Consider the following 18,411-nt stretch of genomic DNA (forward strand, 5'->3'; position numbering starts at 1 on the left):
TGTACTGTATGTGCAGAGGGTTATACGCTCCAGATCCACTCATTGACTTGGCCTCAGTTCAGTTCCCACTAAGATAAGTGCCAGGTGATGACGTGAGGGCTCTGCGGGTGCGACACAGATAGTTCTGAACCTCGTAGCTCCCAGCGAGCATGCTCCTTGTGTGTTTCTTTATAGTCCAGAGGGGGCCGGGAGCCAAGAGGTGACACATAGCAGCGGTGAGGAGGGGGCCAGGCTGTAAATAACTGATGGAAAACAACAGCAGAAATCCACAAAGGAGAAAAACGAGTAGATGTGGAAGTGAAAAGTTTGCTCCGAGAGTTTCTGCACATCCACATTTAGCATTGGAGAGAGTTAGGAAGGGGAGGCGAGAGTGACGGCTACAGTAGTCCAGTCTGAAGATAGTTAGAGATGAGTGGTAGCACAGAGACGGGGAGTATCCAGAAAGAAAGGCCTGAACGCTTGCCTTCCCCAGAGGACCGCGTCCCCCCAAAATAAGCCACCTGGGCTGCAGAGAAAGAGGCAAAACAGAGGGCAGGCAAAAGTTAGCCAACATCTGCGTCTTTATGGCTGAAAGAGAGCTCATTCACATGGGGGAGTTAGTCATGCAAGACAGCGGGGTGCAGAGAGGGGACACAGTCAGAGGAATGCTAGCACCTCTAAGCCTTTACTCAAAACCAGAGTAATTAAGGCAGCTTAAGGCATCTCATTCTCTGGCAGTGCTTGCTTTGTTCTCCTGATCTTTGTAATCCAGCTAAGTCTACCCCGACTATGCCAGGACCACTCACCCACACAGGCTGACCCATCGTCGTTGGGCTCAAAGCCCTGGTTGCATCTCCTCTTGGCGCGGCACTTATAGCTGCCATAGGTGTTGGTGCAGACAGGGCGGTCAGAGGGGCACACAGTAGGAAACTGGGTACACTCATCTTTGTCTGAGGGACGGAAAGGAGAGGAAGGGAGAGATGCTTTTTGTCTTGATTTAAAATGAGGACACAAGCAAGTGGTCAACAGAAACATCGTCGTGTCTTACCTGTGCAACGGCCATTCTCATTCAGTGCAAACCCATGACCACACTGTAAGACACAGTCAGTCTGATTAGAAACAAGAATGCTTTTGAATAATAAAAATCTATAAAACGGGTTACAAATAAAATGAAAAGCTGAAACACAACTAATGCAGATGCTTTTATTCAGATTCGGGTCATTGTGCTGTCATTGCTTGCATCACTTATGCCCTTAAGAGGAAGGGTTATTTCTGATAAACGCAAAGTTATTCTGAGGGATCAACTGAATCCTATAATGAAATACGTCTGTGGTGAAGGGAGCGCTCAGTGAATCATTCACCATGCCATGGCTTTCACACCTTCCATCTTGTATAGTTTTTTCTTTAATTGTCACCCAACTGTAGCATATTTAAGTTATTGTGATGACATATGTGTTTCTTAAGTGGGAGAAACACGCTGATCCCCATTAACCACGCAATCTTCACACCTTCTGTGCAATGTTTTCTGTCTTTATATGCGAGAAAAAATACAAATTAATTAACACGATTTAATTGTGAAATATGCAACTTACTGTACGAGCACAAAACTTAAATGATTCAGCTCTTAAAACTCAACCTGTCCTTTGATTCTCTAAAACACAAGATTTGTAAATAACGCAGATAATGCACATATCTTATTACAGTTAATTAAAATTGTGCTTCAGTGGCGCTCCTGTTTTCAAGGATATTTTCAATATGATTGGCGCAAACCAGGTAATGCGCTGTAAGACAAGAGTCTATAAGTTCCTTTGAGCGATGCTTAAATGAGCACCAAAGAAGCACATTCTCCTGATTGCGGCCTACAAATCGATCTTTGAGATGAGTTAGGTGCCATGAATCACCGCTCTACCTCTATTTCCACAGTCGGAGTGAACTCTTCCTCATCTCTTGGATAGTGGATCTCCAGCACCGTGTTGACATCCGAAGGCTCCAGGGGTCGAGCAGCTGAACGACCGTCTGGCCAGTACACCTCGACATTAGTGGCGACGTCCTTACCTGGTCAGACAAACAGAACACACAGAGGAACAGTCACGTGTCCTTTAGTCATTCTCAAGGGTTCATAAAGCTTCCTCTCTTTTTCACTGACACAAGCTCAGGGAGAGACAGAGTGGCTCTCTTCTCTCTCCATTAACTACTTTAATCAGGCATAGAGACAGCCCCTCTCCAGAGGGCCTCTGCAGCCCTTAATTAAAGTGGCATTTCCAAATTTAAACAGATCTTAAGTTACCTTGCCAGACAGTGATCTACTCAGCAGGTGTTCTGTCTGAGAGCCAAAGAATATTTCACCTGTTCTGCACCCCGTGTGATACCCTTTAATTTAGTGGTGAGGAGTATATCTACCAGGACTGATGTTTTTTTTGCATGTGTGAGGTGTAGAAAATGTGCTCATTTGGTATGTTGTGAGTAATCTTTAGGGCTTTCAAACTGAGGGCCTCCAATTGGGACAGGAGGAAGCAGTGGCTGAGCTCCCAGGTCTGGTAGACTATCAGTTGTGCAAAAGTGCGAAAATTTCCTGGTTTCAGCAGCTCAAATTCAATGTGTTGCTTTTCCCAGATTTATATTTGTTGTAAAGTAAAATTTCATTGGGTTTTAGGCTGTGCGTTGTTAAACAAATCATTCAATCTGAAGATGGCATTAAATGGAAACGGGTTCAGGACAGTTTTGTGTCCTTTTTTTTTTTAAATAAAAACTTACCAAGCCCAAAGTGGGCAACAGGCTCCATCTCACACAGGTATCCTGAGCCACCGTCGATGATCCGTGTGTGTGGGCCGCTCTTTTTAGTGTACAACACCACTTTAGCTCCTCTGGCGAAAGCACCAAACTTGGTCCTGGGGATCACTCGCATCCAGGCGTTCGTTGTTCCCTAAGACACAGGCAGAATGAGAAAAGGGAGGGTCACGGTGAACATTACAAAACGCTGAGTGTCAACGTTGATTTTGAGGCTTTCAAAATGTCTCACAAACACTGACCTGGTTGACTTTGTAGACAGAGAGCGGCTGTGCTAAACTTTCACCGTGAGAAATCAGCAGTTCCAGGCGGCCATCACCGTCAAAGTCTGTGGCTACAGCTCCTGTAACGAGGCAACTAAACACTTCAGGAAACAGCCTACATAACATTTAATATCCTCATGCAAGGGAGCATAATGTTTCAACAGTCATAGAACTAATTGTGTGGAACACGTCTTTTTATGACGCATGAGGAAGCCCTCGTGGAGCTCTGGTGCCATCTAATGGTGAGATGTTGGAATAGCAGGTGTGAGGTTGATCTGGCTCTGCTCATCACCGTCGTAGGACGGCTGTCTGTTCGGCCACTCACCGGTTCCTCGTCCTTCAGGCTCTGCTGCCTCTCCAATATTCAACTCTTCTATTTGGGGGTCTCCATGCTCTCTCCTGCTCACCCTAGAAAAACAATTTCACGGCATTTACTCATCAAAACACGGTAAAACATGAATAACAATGCGACTGTATAAGCAGTGTTGGAAAGTTCCTCAATTTAATGAAGTTCTGAGACAGGCCTTCTACATTTATTTGACAATATACTGTTACTAGTTATTATGTTAAGTTTGTAAAAAAAAAACAACATCAGATCAGTTTATAAAATATAATTAACTGTTATAAAGTAAACTACTTAGCAAGACGTAAAGTAGGTCAAATTAGTTTCCCTCAACGAGTTGCAAAATTAAATTGATGCTTGCATGTTCAAGTATCATTGAAAATGCTCCACTAATGTAATTCATAATAGTTTAATACCTATATGGCTCAACATTTCGCTGACAATACTTTCATACTTGTATTTTCTTGAAACTGTTAGTAGAGACATAACAAATATGATATTTTGACAGTGTCGTATTTCTACTTTTATATCAGCAAAGGATCTTAACACTTATTCCACTACTTTATTGAAGACTCAAATGTCTGCAATGACAGACAAAAGGTCAAATGAACAGATAAAATGTCAAAGTTGAGTGTGTCCCTACTATTCATACTATCCTCTAATTAATAATCTCCCCTTTTGTATTTGCTATTATGCTGGTTTTAACAATGCTTGACAAATGATGAGTCAATGACTAGTTCCAGACGTTCATTCAGAAATACATAATTTGTCAAAAGTTGTTCTTGGTTGAATGGTTTGAATGACTTCACAAAGACATGTATTTGCTGGAGGAATTCACACACATTGACTTTGTAGTACCTTTACCTTTAGTGACAAAGCATTTCTATATCCCAGTTTCCTCAAGTTATGATTTAATTTTACAGCACACTAATGTGCTGATCCTATCTATTAAACCCCTCAGCCCAGGTAAATATTGATTAGTCATATTAAACTAATTAGCTTTGGCACAATAATTTGCGCTTTTCAGTGCCAAAGAGCAGAGTCCTATTAGCTGATTCATCTTCACACTACAGAGCCACGGGCTGCGGAGCGGTGACCCCTGACGGACAGCATCGTGTCCAGAAAGACTAATTCTCCATTGTTGACTTGACCGGCAGGATTATTCAGATCCAGGAAACCTCTGGGGTATTACATTGATTATTGATATTAGGTATGAATTAACCCACCAGCTCATGGCAACTTTCATCAGGACTTCTGCATCCTGTTTAGAGAAATTTGCCAGATCAGATTTTTATTCAGACAGGATGGGTTTATTCTACTATTAAGATATCTTTTATACGCTATTGCTTTTTGAAGGCTGAGTTCATTAATATTATCTAGAGAGGAAGCCAAACGGTGATCCAAAAAGAGACCTAAAACTGTCTTAATGAAAAATTCATTCATGTGTGGAGGAGGAGGCGGGATGCCAGACTAGATAAGTATCCTTGGATGGGAATTTAAAATTCTTCTCAGCTTCCAAGCTATGTTTTAGAATATTAAATCAAGACACAAGAGTAGTCCATTAAGCTCATGATCAAACAGCTATTAAACCTTAGTATCATACTTGTAGAAGACTTGTATGTTTATATGTATGTGTCTTGTGTTATTTCCGTGTGAGGACCTAAAGAGCCTGTTGGCGGAGGGGCCCCTGTAGGCGATGTTATTGAAGAAGACCTCCATCTCGTTGTCATTGTCAAAGTCGGCAACCATGACGGTGCGAACCGGGGACGGCATGGAAAACTTCTGGGATGCAATGTCCTGAGAAAGAAAGAAAACACATAGTACATTAGTGAAACACACACACACACACACACACACTCACATACATACATGCTTTTACAAGAAGCAATATAATCACAGACTTGACCTGTATTGCAAGTGTATGAATCCTCAAAATGTTTATTTCATGGAGATGCTCTTCACATATTTGTGCATAATATATATGGATATTTGCATCACACCTAATCTTCTTGGTTTCTCTCACATGATTTTGTTAATTTTTTTTTCTTCCTTTTTGGATGAATGTTGTCAGAAATTAATTATGTATTATTATTATCGTGCTGGGGTTAGAGCAACTTTACTAAAGATACTGTAAACGTCCTTTTTCTTTCTCTGTACGCTGATGGTAGAATACTCTAAAGTTCTACTTTTTTATTTATTTCTTTACTGCGGAAGATGAGGTTGATAGACAAAGGGTAGCAGTGTGATTTATGCTCGCTGCATCTGCCATCAGACTTTGCGACGGTTCCTTGTGGTCTGTTATCGGCTGTCCTTGCGCATCAAACATTTTGGGCATAGACAATTGAGAACTTTTCCCAGAGGAGAAAATTACATGAGTATAAAAGATCCAGATGTTGCCGTTGAAATGTCGTGCAAGCGCTCGTTGATGAAGATATTTAGATGGAATGGAACAGGGAGGAAAAAGTCATCTGATTGGTTGACGCTTCACGGCGTCATAAAAACCAGCTCAACTCTTTGAGGCGCTTCACGCCAGTCTCGTGTTCGTTGTCAGCTCGAAGCTTCCGTAGAAAATGACTTGTAGCCTGTTGCTATGTGGATAGAGATACTGTGCAATAACATTAAGGTCACAAGTTCAACCCCCCCCAACATGTCCATCAATATGCAGCCCTTGAGTTGGAAGTTGATCTGTCATCTGCTCACTCACTGTAAGTCACCCTGGGTGATGAGTGTCATCTCAAGCCTAAAGATCAGAACAGAGGTCATTTTTTCTCCATACTTTGGCATCAGAAAGACTGCAGCTCTCCTGCCCCCAAAAAAGTCTCCTCAGCAGAGGAGTTTTTTGCACAAGAAAGTAACAGATATCTCTCCGCTTCAGTGACACGGTGATAAGTCAGGGAAGAGTTATAGAGCAGCCCTTCACTCCCTCCAGTATTTACTCCCTGTTTTAATTATAAGGCTCATAAAGCCGGGGCTGGGGAGGGCTCACAGTGACCTTCTGCTTCTCAGGTGAAGGAGAGGGGATGGCCAGCTGAGGGCCACAAGGGAGGGACAGTTCTACATTTACTATACTACGAGATGGATGAATAGATGTGCCATAAGGAATGAGAAAGGGATTTTCACCAAGCAAATATATGGAGCACAGAAACATGACATTTAAAGAATAAGAGGGCAGATAGTTTTGTATTAAATTAATACATTATAATTGTGTTTAATTGAAAGCATACCTTCAATAATCTCGCACTTTATTACTGTTTGATTATTTATAATGATCTCTTTAAATACTTACTGTGTGTGGTAAACCTACTGCAAGGAAAACCTCAGCAATAGATTTTAATTAAAGCAAAAACAGGCCTAATCTGCACTTTCTACTGCCCGGACAAGCTGCTGTTTCAGCCCAATTTAATTATCGGTTTACTGAAGTGATACAGCAGCTTCATTATAGATGCCAAAGGTCAACACGGTTGGTAGGAGTGTCAGTTTGTGTGGGGGGAAGGGGTTTAAATGTGTTTTTGAATTTGTGATTTAACAATCTCGGTTAAAAAAAATAAATAAAAAAAACATTGGCTAGATAATTCAATTTGTCGTTTGTGTGTGCGTATGTGAGTGCATTGTCTTTGTGTGTGAGCGTGTGTGCCATACTGATGGAATTGTCTCTGGGCTAAGCATTACACATTAACCCCTTATTTGACCCCAATAAAGATGTCTCGTGTGACGTTTATCTCTTTGAGAAAAGATGCAGTCGCAGCTGCTGGCGGATAAATCACCGAGCACGAAACCTCCACAGATTTGCCCACGGCAGACCCCGTCGCTGTGTTTGTCACTATTAACCGTACTACACAAACATATGCACACTGTTAGCTGTCGCACAGGAGTTGATTGAGTAAATCACCGTCCATCCGTCTTTAAATCCCACTCAGTCCCAAAGTGAGCCAGCACCGACTCATGCTAATTCACAATCCATCTGTTAGCATTGATAACTCCCGTGATTCACAGAGGTGAGGCTTGCTGTCTATGCTGCTTGTTCATTAGACATTGATTCTGGCCAGAGAAGAAGAGAGAGAACCACAAACTCACTCCAAAATGCTTCTTCCTGATATTATAAAGGGGAGAATCACATGATACAAAGACTGTAGACTCTGAATGAGTGCTGGTCACTCTGGATTATCCACAGACAAACTTTTAAACAGTAATCATTGGAAATAGCGATGAGGAAAGAAGAGCCCGTCAAGGTGTGTGACATGGTTTGGTCATGTGGTCCTTGGGATCAACTGATGATGAAGGCCTTAGTATGCAACATGTTTGTCAGGTTGTCTGGTGAATTTTGTAACTTTCCAAAACCAACAATCTGACAATCATGCCTAATCTACACAGCTACTGGCTGCTGTGTGAAGGTGTGATGACTCTTCTCTAAAGCACGTCTTGTTCACTCGTCATACAACTGCTTCCGTCACTTTCTTTGCACGTGCAATTGAAATTGTGCGGCCATATCTCTTTTTATTTTTGTCTTGCCGGCAGCCCATATTGATTCAAGACGTTTAACTTTTTAAGTTTGTATGCATGAGGAGTACCCAGGATTGACTGGACCCACCTTGAACTTCTGTTTGCGGTTATTCAGCTGCATATACAGGCGATGAGGTCCATTCCAGTTTCCGTAGACGATGTCCGTCTTGCCGTCACGGTTGAAGTCTGCCAGAGCAACCCCTCTGCCGTGCTGCATGGGGTCCTCCACGCCTACAGGTATACGGTAATATACTTAGCAAACATTAAAGCCTACTGTGTGCCCTGTTTTTGCATGATTTAGCTGGGATAACTGATCCAAGGGTATGATCTGTTAAACTGCACATGCTCCTCTCACCAGTCTGCTGCGCCACATCAGTAAAAGTTCCATCTCCGTTGTTCTTGAACAGGAAGTTGGGACCGTACTCGTTGTCGCAAAACACATCGGACAGGGTTTGACTGACAATGGGTCCTACCACGACGCCTCGCCCTCCTGCACAAACAGAGACGGAGAGACGAGTCTCAACAGTAGAAGAAAATGAGTCAGTTAAAACGGTCGGTTTTAGTCAATTGAGGCAGGATAGGTTAAACAACGGCGAGAACAGAGGGAGAGAGATCAGCGCCACAACAAAAGTGAACGGTGTGAGATCATTACTGTCTTTCCAGGCCATTTCCTCTAAGCATGGCGGGTCTCTGCTGACACAGACGCTGACTCTGATAGGCTACACAGACACACACACACACACACACAAACACACACACAGATAAACGGCACAAGCACAAACCAATAAAAAGAATGCAAAGATGCAACACATGCTGAGAATCTTTTGTATTAACCAAAAGCTAACAGTAATTTTCTTATGAAAAGATCTTTGTGACTGCTCTATACACTCAATATCACCCCAGGATTTTCCAATGACATTCTATAAAGTGAAGTGTCTCCCTAAAGTGTCTCATCTGAGACCAGCACAGTCTAATTATGGAGTTGAAAGGGCTTTGATTGCCCTTCCAGTATGCAGAGTCAGTGCTGTGAGTCAGGACTCTCGACTGATTTACGGGCCCGCTCCATCAACCCAGACAAATATCACTCGCCCCCTATGGCCGTAAAGTACTAATGTCCCTCCAGAGATATGTAACCATTAGATATGCAACTTTGCTGCCTGTCCCTCTGCTCTGATTAACGGCGGTTTGATGACAAAGCCGTCCACCGTACATCATTCACGGCGATTCTGGGCGAGCTCACCCTGCCCCTCTGGTGACTTAGATGACATCTTGAATGTAAAAAGATCCATTGATGATGAAGATTGATTCTGTTATGCTCAAATACAAAGTTGTCTCCCATTTCCAAAATTTACTTGGACATCAGCGTCAAGGACTTTTCAGTGGTGACAATAAAGTATCAGAGAGGCAGCGCTATTATCAAAGAAACAAATCACAGTGAAATCATTCATTTTGGCATTTATTGTTCTCCTCTTCGATAGCAAAACAGGTATCCATCACAGGGTTAAGTGAAATGTTGGTCCAAGTGAGCAGAGGTGCGGTGATGAATTTCAGTGCTCCTGAAATCTATTTCAAGGTCGGCCATTCAGTTTCAAAAGCATTTAAATGGCAATTCAGATCTTTACTTTCTCACAAAAACAAGAAATTAGAAAAACACATTCAACATTAAAGAGAATAGTAGCCGTTAGGTTGCTGATGACACAATAAAAATACCTCAAATTGTCAATGAAAATACAAAAAAAAGTGAGGTTTTAGTCTGTGTGAGAGACAGTTTATGGTATCAATGTAAATAGCATGAATGAAACCGGTACACTCAATATTTAGACGCCTGTATTTTCCCCAAAAGAGAGGATTATGTGAAATTGCTAGAATGGATTTGGATTTTTGGGTGAAGTGTCAACTAAAAAATGTCCAACAGGGACAGATGTTTCTCACCAGGGATTTTACTGGACACTCAAATCCCTTTTTAAACTAATCACGAGGCTCAGGAGTGATTGTTTGACCAATCTCTAAAACAACATCAGCCACTTTCTGTCAACTTTAAAAACATTTCGCCACTCAGAAAAACTTTCAAAATGACTGAGCTGACAACATGCACATAAAACACTCCGCGCTGTAGTGACTAGTTGCATCCACACCTTCAGAGGTCCGAGGTAACCACAGCAGGCGATGATGGATGCCATTTCTGGACCGTTGAGCCGGTCTGATGTATGCGTGTGTCGTCCTTCGCCTTCGCTTCCCTGACTTTGGCTGGAGTAAACAGCTGACAGGGCCAAAAGAGCCCACTAACACTTTGCTTTCTCTCTCTCTCTCTTCCTTTTCTCAAGCTTACGCTCATCTTGTTCTCTTTCATCTTTTGCGTCTTTCTTTTTTTTTCCTCACTTGGCATCCCTCCAGCCCCCTCTCTGTCCTGAAGTCCTATATTTCAGACTCCATGGGTACAGCGAGCACATGCTCTTAGCATCCTCTACAGATGTCTGTGTAAATCAAAGTCCAGCAGTGCCGGATGAAGGTCTACGTCACACACAGACACACACACACAGACACACACACACACACACACACACACACACACACACACACACACACACACATAGTCATTTCAGCATACCTACCAGTGAACTTATTGACTCCGGCCTGCTCTGCCACGTTGGAGAGGGCAATGACGCCCTGTGAAAGATCACTGGCTGCCTCGTCCATTTCAATAAGAGCATGAGGACCCACGTTGCCACTTGCATAGTTGGCTATGTAGATGGCATAGCGTCCGGCACCCTGGAAGACAAAAAACCAAACGGTTCACATTTAGATTCAAGAAATTCCAGAATTTGAAAATACGTGCAGCTCGAGTCCTCTCTGTCCTCAGCTCCTCCCACTAGACGAACAGCCATATGCTCTTCATGCAGTAACCTGCAGTGCTCGTTATTAATTTTAGACATCATCCCGATCTTATTGTGACACCCCCCGCCCTTCCTTTTTTCTTTCTTTTCTATAGCTCTCAAGCATGTTGGTTTCTGAATTCGTAAATCTGCTCATGAAGTTATTTTTGGACTCAAAACTGCACTAATAAAACATTAATACATTAATGGAAACTTCAATTAGAGCTGATTTAAATGAAAGCCAAATACAAGTTGGGCAGATTTTTGAGTAAACAAAAACAGGATTACGTATGTTATTTGAACATCTATTTTTTTTTTTAAGTATGCACAGTTTCACCTTTTCCAATGAACCCTCTTTCCCCCTTTATCTCCCTTTACCCTGTTCCCTACCTTTTACACTCTCTCTCTCAGCCTCTCTCCCTACTCCTTCCTCTGCCTCCCTTTGGAGATTAATTTCACACTCCATTATCAGTCAGAGTCCCTGCAGACACAAACCCACAGACGGAACCACACTAATAGACTACACACTGGATTCCAATGAGCTTTCCCACCAGGCCTAACATATTTCAATCAATACAAACACATGCACATATACAAACACACACACATACATACACATAATTTCACTGATAACATTCCTATATTTTTAAACGACAAGAAAAGTAAAAGAGTCTCGTTGATGTAAATGTCATGAAGCGTCACATTATGGCCTGATGAGGTGGGAGTGCACACACACACACACACACACACACACACACACACACAAGCACACACACAAGCACACACACAAGCACAGTCATGCGCTTGGCAAAATGAGAATGAAATACAATGAAAGACCTGAAGGCCACTGGCAGTTACTTAACAAACTTAAAAGTCAACGAGTTTTCAATAAGTCTTCACCCAAGGCTAATTTATGTCACTGGAATTGGCATTGTGAATAGTGTGACATGCATGCCTGCAAAGTGCATGCAGGTGCAGGCACATGAGACTGCATGCCCTTTACACCAGTCTTTACGGCTATCACTGAAAAGGCTGAACAGGCTACCGCCTGTTTTGAAAGGGGCTTTTTTTTTATCGAGCTCATTTCAACCATTCTGGCTTTTAAAATCCACTTATTATCAGAATCTCGCGAGTGCCTGCCAGTGCAAAGTGAACTGATCAATCAGTTCAAAGTGAATCCCCCAGATATGTCACCTTCATCACTTTGTTGAAGACTAATGATGCGACGTCTCTTTCAAGGAGACTTGGAGTGATGAAACAATTGGATGACCAATTATTTCCCTTCTTTCTGAATGATAACACATTATTTATGAGTAAGCAGGACTAAACACATTCGCTACCTAACCCATTTTACAGCATAATGTGGTTTTGGCCTATGCAACCCCTCTGCTGTCATTCCAAATCTCTTGTAATAAAACGTGCTCAGCAATAGGAAAATGTATTCTCCCTCCGTCAGTCTGCATGGAAGAACACACATCAGTGTTTTGGCGTCCTCTAAAAGCATTATGCCATTAAAAGCAAATATCTTTCCAATCAGTCTGGCAGCTGCGAAACCTATTCGTGTTCAGTGGAATGGGACTGTGGTTAAAAAAAATCTATTGTAATCCCTACTGTCCTCTTCCCACTATCACTTTCTTTATCCCATCCCCTGAATGAAAGTGAGAACTGTATGCTTGTAAGATAAGAGACAAAGACAGAGAGGGTCAGTCAGGGAGAGAAGAAAGGGAGTAAAGGCGAGGGAAAGAGGGAAGGAAACAACGGGAAAGAGAGAAAATGCTACGGGCAGAAAGCAGTAGTGTGCAGTCATCACTCCTCCCCTCGTACGATGTTCTATAAAACAAACGAGCCCTGGCTTCTGTAATTACACTGGTGCGATGGACAGAAGAGAGAAAATGGCACACCATTCCCCCAAATGAACTGTCATAGCACATGCAGAGAAGGGCGGCGTAGGCAGGGCATGAGTTATCACTGGTAAACAAACAGAAGCACCCATGCATGTACGCAGAAGACACTCTGGGGAGCACGCGCACGTGCGCACGCGTGTTTGTGTGTTTGTGTGGTGTGCATCTGCAAATACTCCCATTTTCTTGTGTTTGTGTGTGTATGTGTGCGTCTCGTACCTTTCTGTCCACACAGGCCACTGAGCGCCCAGCCATTCGGTTGGCCACATCTCTGTGTTCATTGATGTCATCGTTCAGCAGATCTTCAAAGCGTCCATTACGGAACTTAAACAGCTTGTCAGAGTATGTTGCCCGACCTTGATGCGGAGAGACACAGAATTCAGGAGAGGCAAAGATTGTTGGGAGAGTGAAGAGGGTGTTATGCAATAAAAAAAAACTTTGAGTGATTGGAAACACAAGAGGTTGTTGTGGCTGAAAGTGACCTCTTTCATTTTTATGTGAGGTGTGGTAGTTTTGACAGTGTGCACTCTGTAGCTCTCCGATTGATAAATAGCGGCACAAAGCTTATCTGTTATCTGATGAAGATAAGCTTAATATCTGCATACTGATTCTTCTGCTTTGTCACCGTACAAGAAAAGAGGCACAACCTTTGTGAGTGTGTGTGTGTGTGCACACATGCATTATTTTTGTGAAATTGTACCAGTGTGTATGAAAGCGTTGACTGTACCAGAAAAGGCGTTATTGGTGTTAAGGACATAAATCTCCTCCCGACCGTCTCCGTCGATGTCACATGCTGTCACTCCGATGGCATTGCCTTGGCGGTCTCTCAGGGCGTAGAACGGCGAGCTGCGGTTGTCAACAGCGATGTTGACGAGTCTTTTCAGCTCCTTGTTGTACTTCAGCACCAGGTTTGGGCCGTTGTAGCTGTCAACAGGCACCAGCGGCACAGCTGTTAACATTTACATTACATAAGAGGAATTTTGAAGACTAAATCAAGGAGGGGAGTTTTTTTTTCTACAAATCGTACATAGTGAAAAATCTTTCCTAAAAATAATGAACAATAAATAAATAAACAATGTTTATGTTTTTTCATTTGGAGATGATGGTCACTTCTGCTTGAGACTAACAATCTCCAATTGTAATATGCATGGGATATTCATATCTGTTTCTGCTGCATGAATTGGACTTTTGGAGAAAGAAAAAAGTGCAATTGTCCAGCATGAGTCCAACGATGTGACTAATAGGTCGAGATGCACTTATCGCAATTATCTTGACCGATTCAGATTTCTGATTGCAGTATAAAGTCAGACCTGCACATTCAAATTTTTGTTGAATCCATTTTTTTTTCCCAAAACTAACTTTTTCCACCAAAATCCCAAACAGCAATTTCAGCTGTCCTAAATCACATGTAGACTATGCAAATTCAAAATGTTATCTTTTAACTTTATAATAAATACACCCATTAATAGTTGTACTTATGTATTACACGTTTCTTAAATCTAGTGTTTCACTGTTAAACAGATCATAACATTACAGTCTGCAAAGTAGTTCTCTATAACGAAAATAAAAAACATTCTGCATGATTCACAATCAGTTTACATGTTTACAATTGGCATGCTTTGATTGCACCAGGGTCATTACGGTGACGCAGAGGACAGGCTTTTGATAGTATCTTGAAGCAAAAGGTTCACACATGGTTAATGTTGTAACATGGTAATGGTTGTGAAATTGTCAGTTAGATTTAGGCAACATAACCACTTGAATAGGGTTAGAAAAGAGAGAATGATTTGGGTTAAAATGATGTCTGAAGCCAGACTGCCAATGTTTGACATGGGAGTGACAAAAAGTAGGACAAACATCTAAATCTTGAAACACTCTTCTCTGTTCTGACTGCTAACAGTCTGATTATGAGGGAATTTCAAACTAAAGTGTAACCACAGTGACTTCAAGTGGCGTGTCCCTCATTCATCTGCAATAAAAAGTGTAAGAGGAATATAAACTGAAACACTCAACCCTATGATTCTTCTAATCCCAATGAAATGACATTCTCGATGAGGTTTAGTGATACCTTCCAGTCCAGGATACCTGCTGAATAGGGTGTGTGGGCTAAATGACATTTATTAAGCAGGGTCGTTTTGGTCCATCTATATTCTGTTAAGCATTGGGAAATTCATTGCCGCTTCACTGGATAGAGGCAGGCTTGCCAAACTGTTCCCATCAATGGCGCTCTATCCAATCACATCAATTTTCATCAGTTGAGTGAGCCTCAGGGCACACTACCATCTCTTGTCTTTTAGTCTTTTGCCTTTGTCTTCAACCTTTAGCTCGGAACATGACAATGCACTTTTATTTCAACCTCTGATCTATTCTTGGATATCACTCATCACTTCATGAATTATTTTAATTGTGTGTTATGTGCTTGTGATATTAAGGCTCTAGGATGCATTAAGGTTGAATAAAAAGTAACAAAAGGCTGCTTTGTTCAACCCGCCTCCCCCTTTCTCACCCAGCTACAAACATCTCCAGGTCTCCATCTCCGTCCACATCGGTGACGGCCACGCCGTAGTTGAGCTGGGTGGGGTTGTTGTCATAGTCGGGAGGAAGGACGGACTTGGTAATAGCTGAGAACATGGGCTCTGATCGCTGAGCCGAGGAGATGGCAGGCAGGAACATAACCAACCACAACAACATCCTCACCTAAAGAGAAAAACACAATGTTTTTTTTAACAGATGACTTTGAGGGGGTGCTACTGTCATGCACTTTGTCTATTTTGCGGCATCAAAAACATCCCAAATGCATTTTCCAAAGAGTAAAAGTGCAGCAATAATAGGTTTGAATTAAAAAATTAGAACAATGCTGCTCCTGTTCATCTGTAGGAAACACACACATGAGAACACCCCAATTCATATCCAACCAATTCACACACATTACTCTTCGACTGAACTACAGTGCACTGTTGTCCTGGCTGTTGAGGCGAATGAGGATCGAATGAAAACTGTAAGTCATACGCTTGCAAACTGCAACACATGCTCTTGTTGCTAATTCTCCAAATCCATCGTGAGGCAAACATCAGCGGATAGTTGGCAGAGCTTCCTTCTATACGCAGACATAAAGATGAAGATATACCACCACAATCAGCAGCGTTCTGCAGGGTTAGATCTGAACAACCCATCACAGGCAGACGGCTGAGGAATTACAGAACGGAAAATCCATACACGGAGCAGGGCATTAGCCAGAGGCCAAGTGAACACCAATGATGTGATATAACAGAACTGAGGTGCTGCTTCCTCAGACGCGGTGACCAAGTCTAATCTGGGAAAGCTTTTTTTGGATGAAAGGGCTGTGTGATGTATAAGTGTCCTTTTACTGGTCAGCGGATGAAAGGGGAACATGGAGGAATTGATCCAATCGACTTGTGAAGTACAGGCAGGTAGAGGTGAGCTTTCTGATGCTCAGACTGAAAAGAAAGAAGAGAAACTTGACTGAGGGGAGAAAGGGAAGCGAAAGGTCACCTCATTAAGGCTCAAATAAAACGCTCATCACCAACAGAACTTAACACACACACACACACACACACACACACACACACACACACACACACACACTCACACACACACACACTTAATGGCATTTAGAAGCTGACTACTTGATTTGCTCTGCCAGTGGATTTATGTGCGCAGCCCTCGCCATAGTGCTCATTCTATCTGTAATGCCATTGAGCCGTTCCCATCTCTGCTTCCACACGGCTGCAGATTTCCCATTTTCTTTTCCATGTGTCTAGGTGATATATGGCTCTTTAACATCTCCCTCAACAATTCAATTTAAGATAAAACCGCATCGCCGTTTGAGTAATACTTTCAAAAGCACGTCGGCAGGGAGAGGAAACACCTCCGCTGACACCTGCAGAAATATGGCCAGGGCTAATGCTAGCTCTGCTGGCAAGCGGCGTAGTGATAACGCTGGCTGGAGAGCTAGAAGAGATGTGTAGGCTGTGGCTGTTAGCAACAAGGGTTAATTAACAACAGTGGTAGCTCAAGATGAGGCAGTTTCTCCCTATTAGAGCAGGATGTAATGACAAATGGGCTGGACAGACGGCATCTTTACAGACTGTCTCCTATACTCTATGCTAGATAGGGGCCGCAAGCTATAAATTAAAAGAGAAGGAAAAGGAAACTTGAAAAGCAAAAAGAAAAGTGTGGTGGAAAAGAGTTCACTCTCTAAGTATCAAACAATTACTTCTTCAGCTGAACTTTACTGTGCATACAAATAAGTATACAATATAAGACAGGGCTTTATTCCCATGATAGATAGATAGATCGACAGACAGACAGACAGACAGACAGACAGACAGACAGACAGACAGACAGACAGACAGACAGACAGACAGACAGACAGATTAATAGATGATAGATAGTTTATTGTCCCGATCAGGAATATTACCTTGGAATACAAAGCTAGACCTGTCAAAGCATTTCGGCACCAACTGCAATACCATTAATACAAATATAAACATGCACACCCTGAGACATTAGGCAGTGTGTAGTTTTTATACCCCTAGTACAGCTTATTCACTTATTCTAGACTTCTGTTTTAAATTCCACTTGATATAAGCACAAAGGAGCTCTTAAACCGATTCAATTTGCAGCACTGAGCTCTGCATTGTCTGCCTGTCAGTAGCTGCTCACACTGCACGCTGAGTACAGACTTCTCTTTACCTGTTTAATGACTGGTCACAGACAGACCGGTGATTATGATATTTCTTACCGATGATTTTTTTTTACCGCAGTCTGAACCAAATGTGATAACTTTGATTTCAAGGATACAAGAAGGATCCCAAACAATGCAGGTATTCCATTCCCGATTGCATTTGGCAGAACAGCTGGATGAAACAAATCTTTGTGACGAATACCTTCTCTGGAGCAGCCGAGAACATACCCAGTCAACATGAATATTTCTGTTTAAAGTGCTATCAACGTGGTCACTAAGATACGTTTTGAACTGAATTTGTGTAATTGGCTGATGTATAACCACCGGACTGTGATCACCAACTTCAACTATAGCATATATCAGGTCAACCCCTGTCTCAAAGAGAAAGAGTAAAATATTAACAATGATTAAGCCATAGGAGGTAATAACTGGAGAGAAAAGGGGTGTAGAAAAAGGACAGATTGGAAAAATCGGGAACCGGACGGATAAAATGGTGGGGTAGTAAATCATCCATTCAAGGACACACAGTCGCTTCGTCCCACATTCTCTGCAGTAAAGTTAGGACACCCCACTTGAGTCGCCAAGTTAAGTTGCAATGTGACTTTACAACAATTGATGCACTTGTATGATGTTATATATGTGGGATCAACAACACTACCAATATCAGAACAGGAAGCATCAAATAAAGTAATTTGTAGTAAAACAGCCATGAAATAGCCTTGGGAAAAAAATCGTTGCTTGAAGCAGAGAAATGTTTGCGATTTGGTTATTTATGTTGGCATTAAGAGGCCATTACTACAGCGTGCAACATCAGCATGTGCTTTCTGGAGCGTTCAAGCCCGGCTCTGATCCTGATAACACTGCGACAAAGAGCCAGCAACATCTTCAGTTCCAAACACACGCTTCCAGAGGCTCTTCTTGTGAAGGACACCCTCACTGCAGGACACACACACACACACACACACACACACACACACACGCACGCGCGCGCACACACACACACACACACACACACACACACACACACACACACACACACACACACACAAAGTGCTGC

The 18,411-nt window shown here is 42.4% G+C and overlaps 1 protein-coding gene across 1 annotated transcript; it reads right to left on the reverse strand.

Annotated features, from left to right (window-relative positions):
• crtac1b (cartilage acidic protein 1b) lies at positions 1–15,337 on the reverse strand. Its single transcript, XM_068568118.1, has 14 exons — positions 15,153–15,337; positions 13,374–13,570; positions 12,866–13,002; positions 10,485–10,641; positions 8,228–8,362; positions 7,961–8,103; positions 5,033–5,169; positions 3,355–3,437; positions 3,009–3,109; positions 2,734–2,902; positions 1,889–2,034; positions 1,028–1,070; positions 786–929; positions 1–505 (listed from the first exon to the last, which is right to left on the reverse strand). The coding sequence occupies exons 1-14, from the start codon at positions 15,335–15,337 to the stop codon at positions 378–380; spliced, it is 1,905 nt and encodes a 634-aa protein (XP_068424219.1). The 3' UTR covers positions 1–377.
• Positions 15,338–18,411: the final 3,074 nt, after the last annotated feature.

Source organism: Clinocottus analis, unplaced genomic scaffold, assembly GCF_023055335.1.
Source record: "Clinocottus analis isolate CAN_PGR_092001 unplaced genomic scaffold, fCliAna1.0.p SCAF_8, whole genome shotgun sequence".
In the NCBI taxonomy this organism is placed as follows: domain Eukaryota; kingdom Metazoa; phylum Chordata; class Actinopteri; order Perciformes; family Cottidae; genus Clinocottus; species Clinocottus analis.

What these genes read in the sequence shown, in the direction of transcription:
- crtac1b (XM_068568118.1), bottom strand. Translation starts at nt 15,337, where the DNA reads ATGTTGTTGTGGTTGGTTATGTTCCTGCCTGCCATCTCCTCGGCTCAG. An exon ending in CTGGAGATGTTTGTAGCTGG is followed by an intron (nt 13,571 to 15,152) that starts GTGAGAAAGGGG and finishes GCCTGTTGACAG; the next exon opens with CTACAACGGCCCAAACCTGG. An exon ending in CTGTCTACAAAGTCAACCAG is followed by an intron (nt 2,903 to 3,008) that starts GTCAGTGTTTGT and finishes CCTGTGTCTTAG; the next exon opens with GGAACAACGAACGCCTGGAT.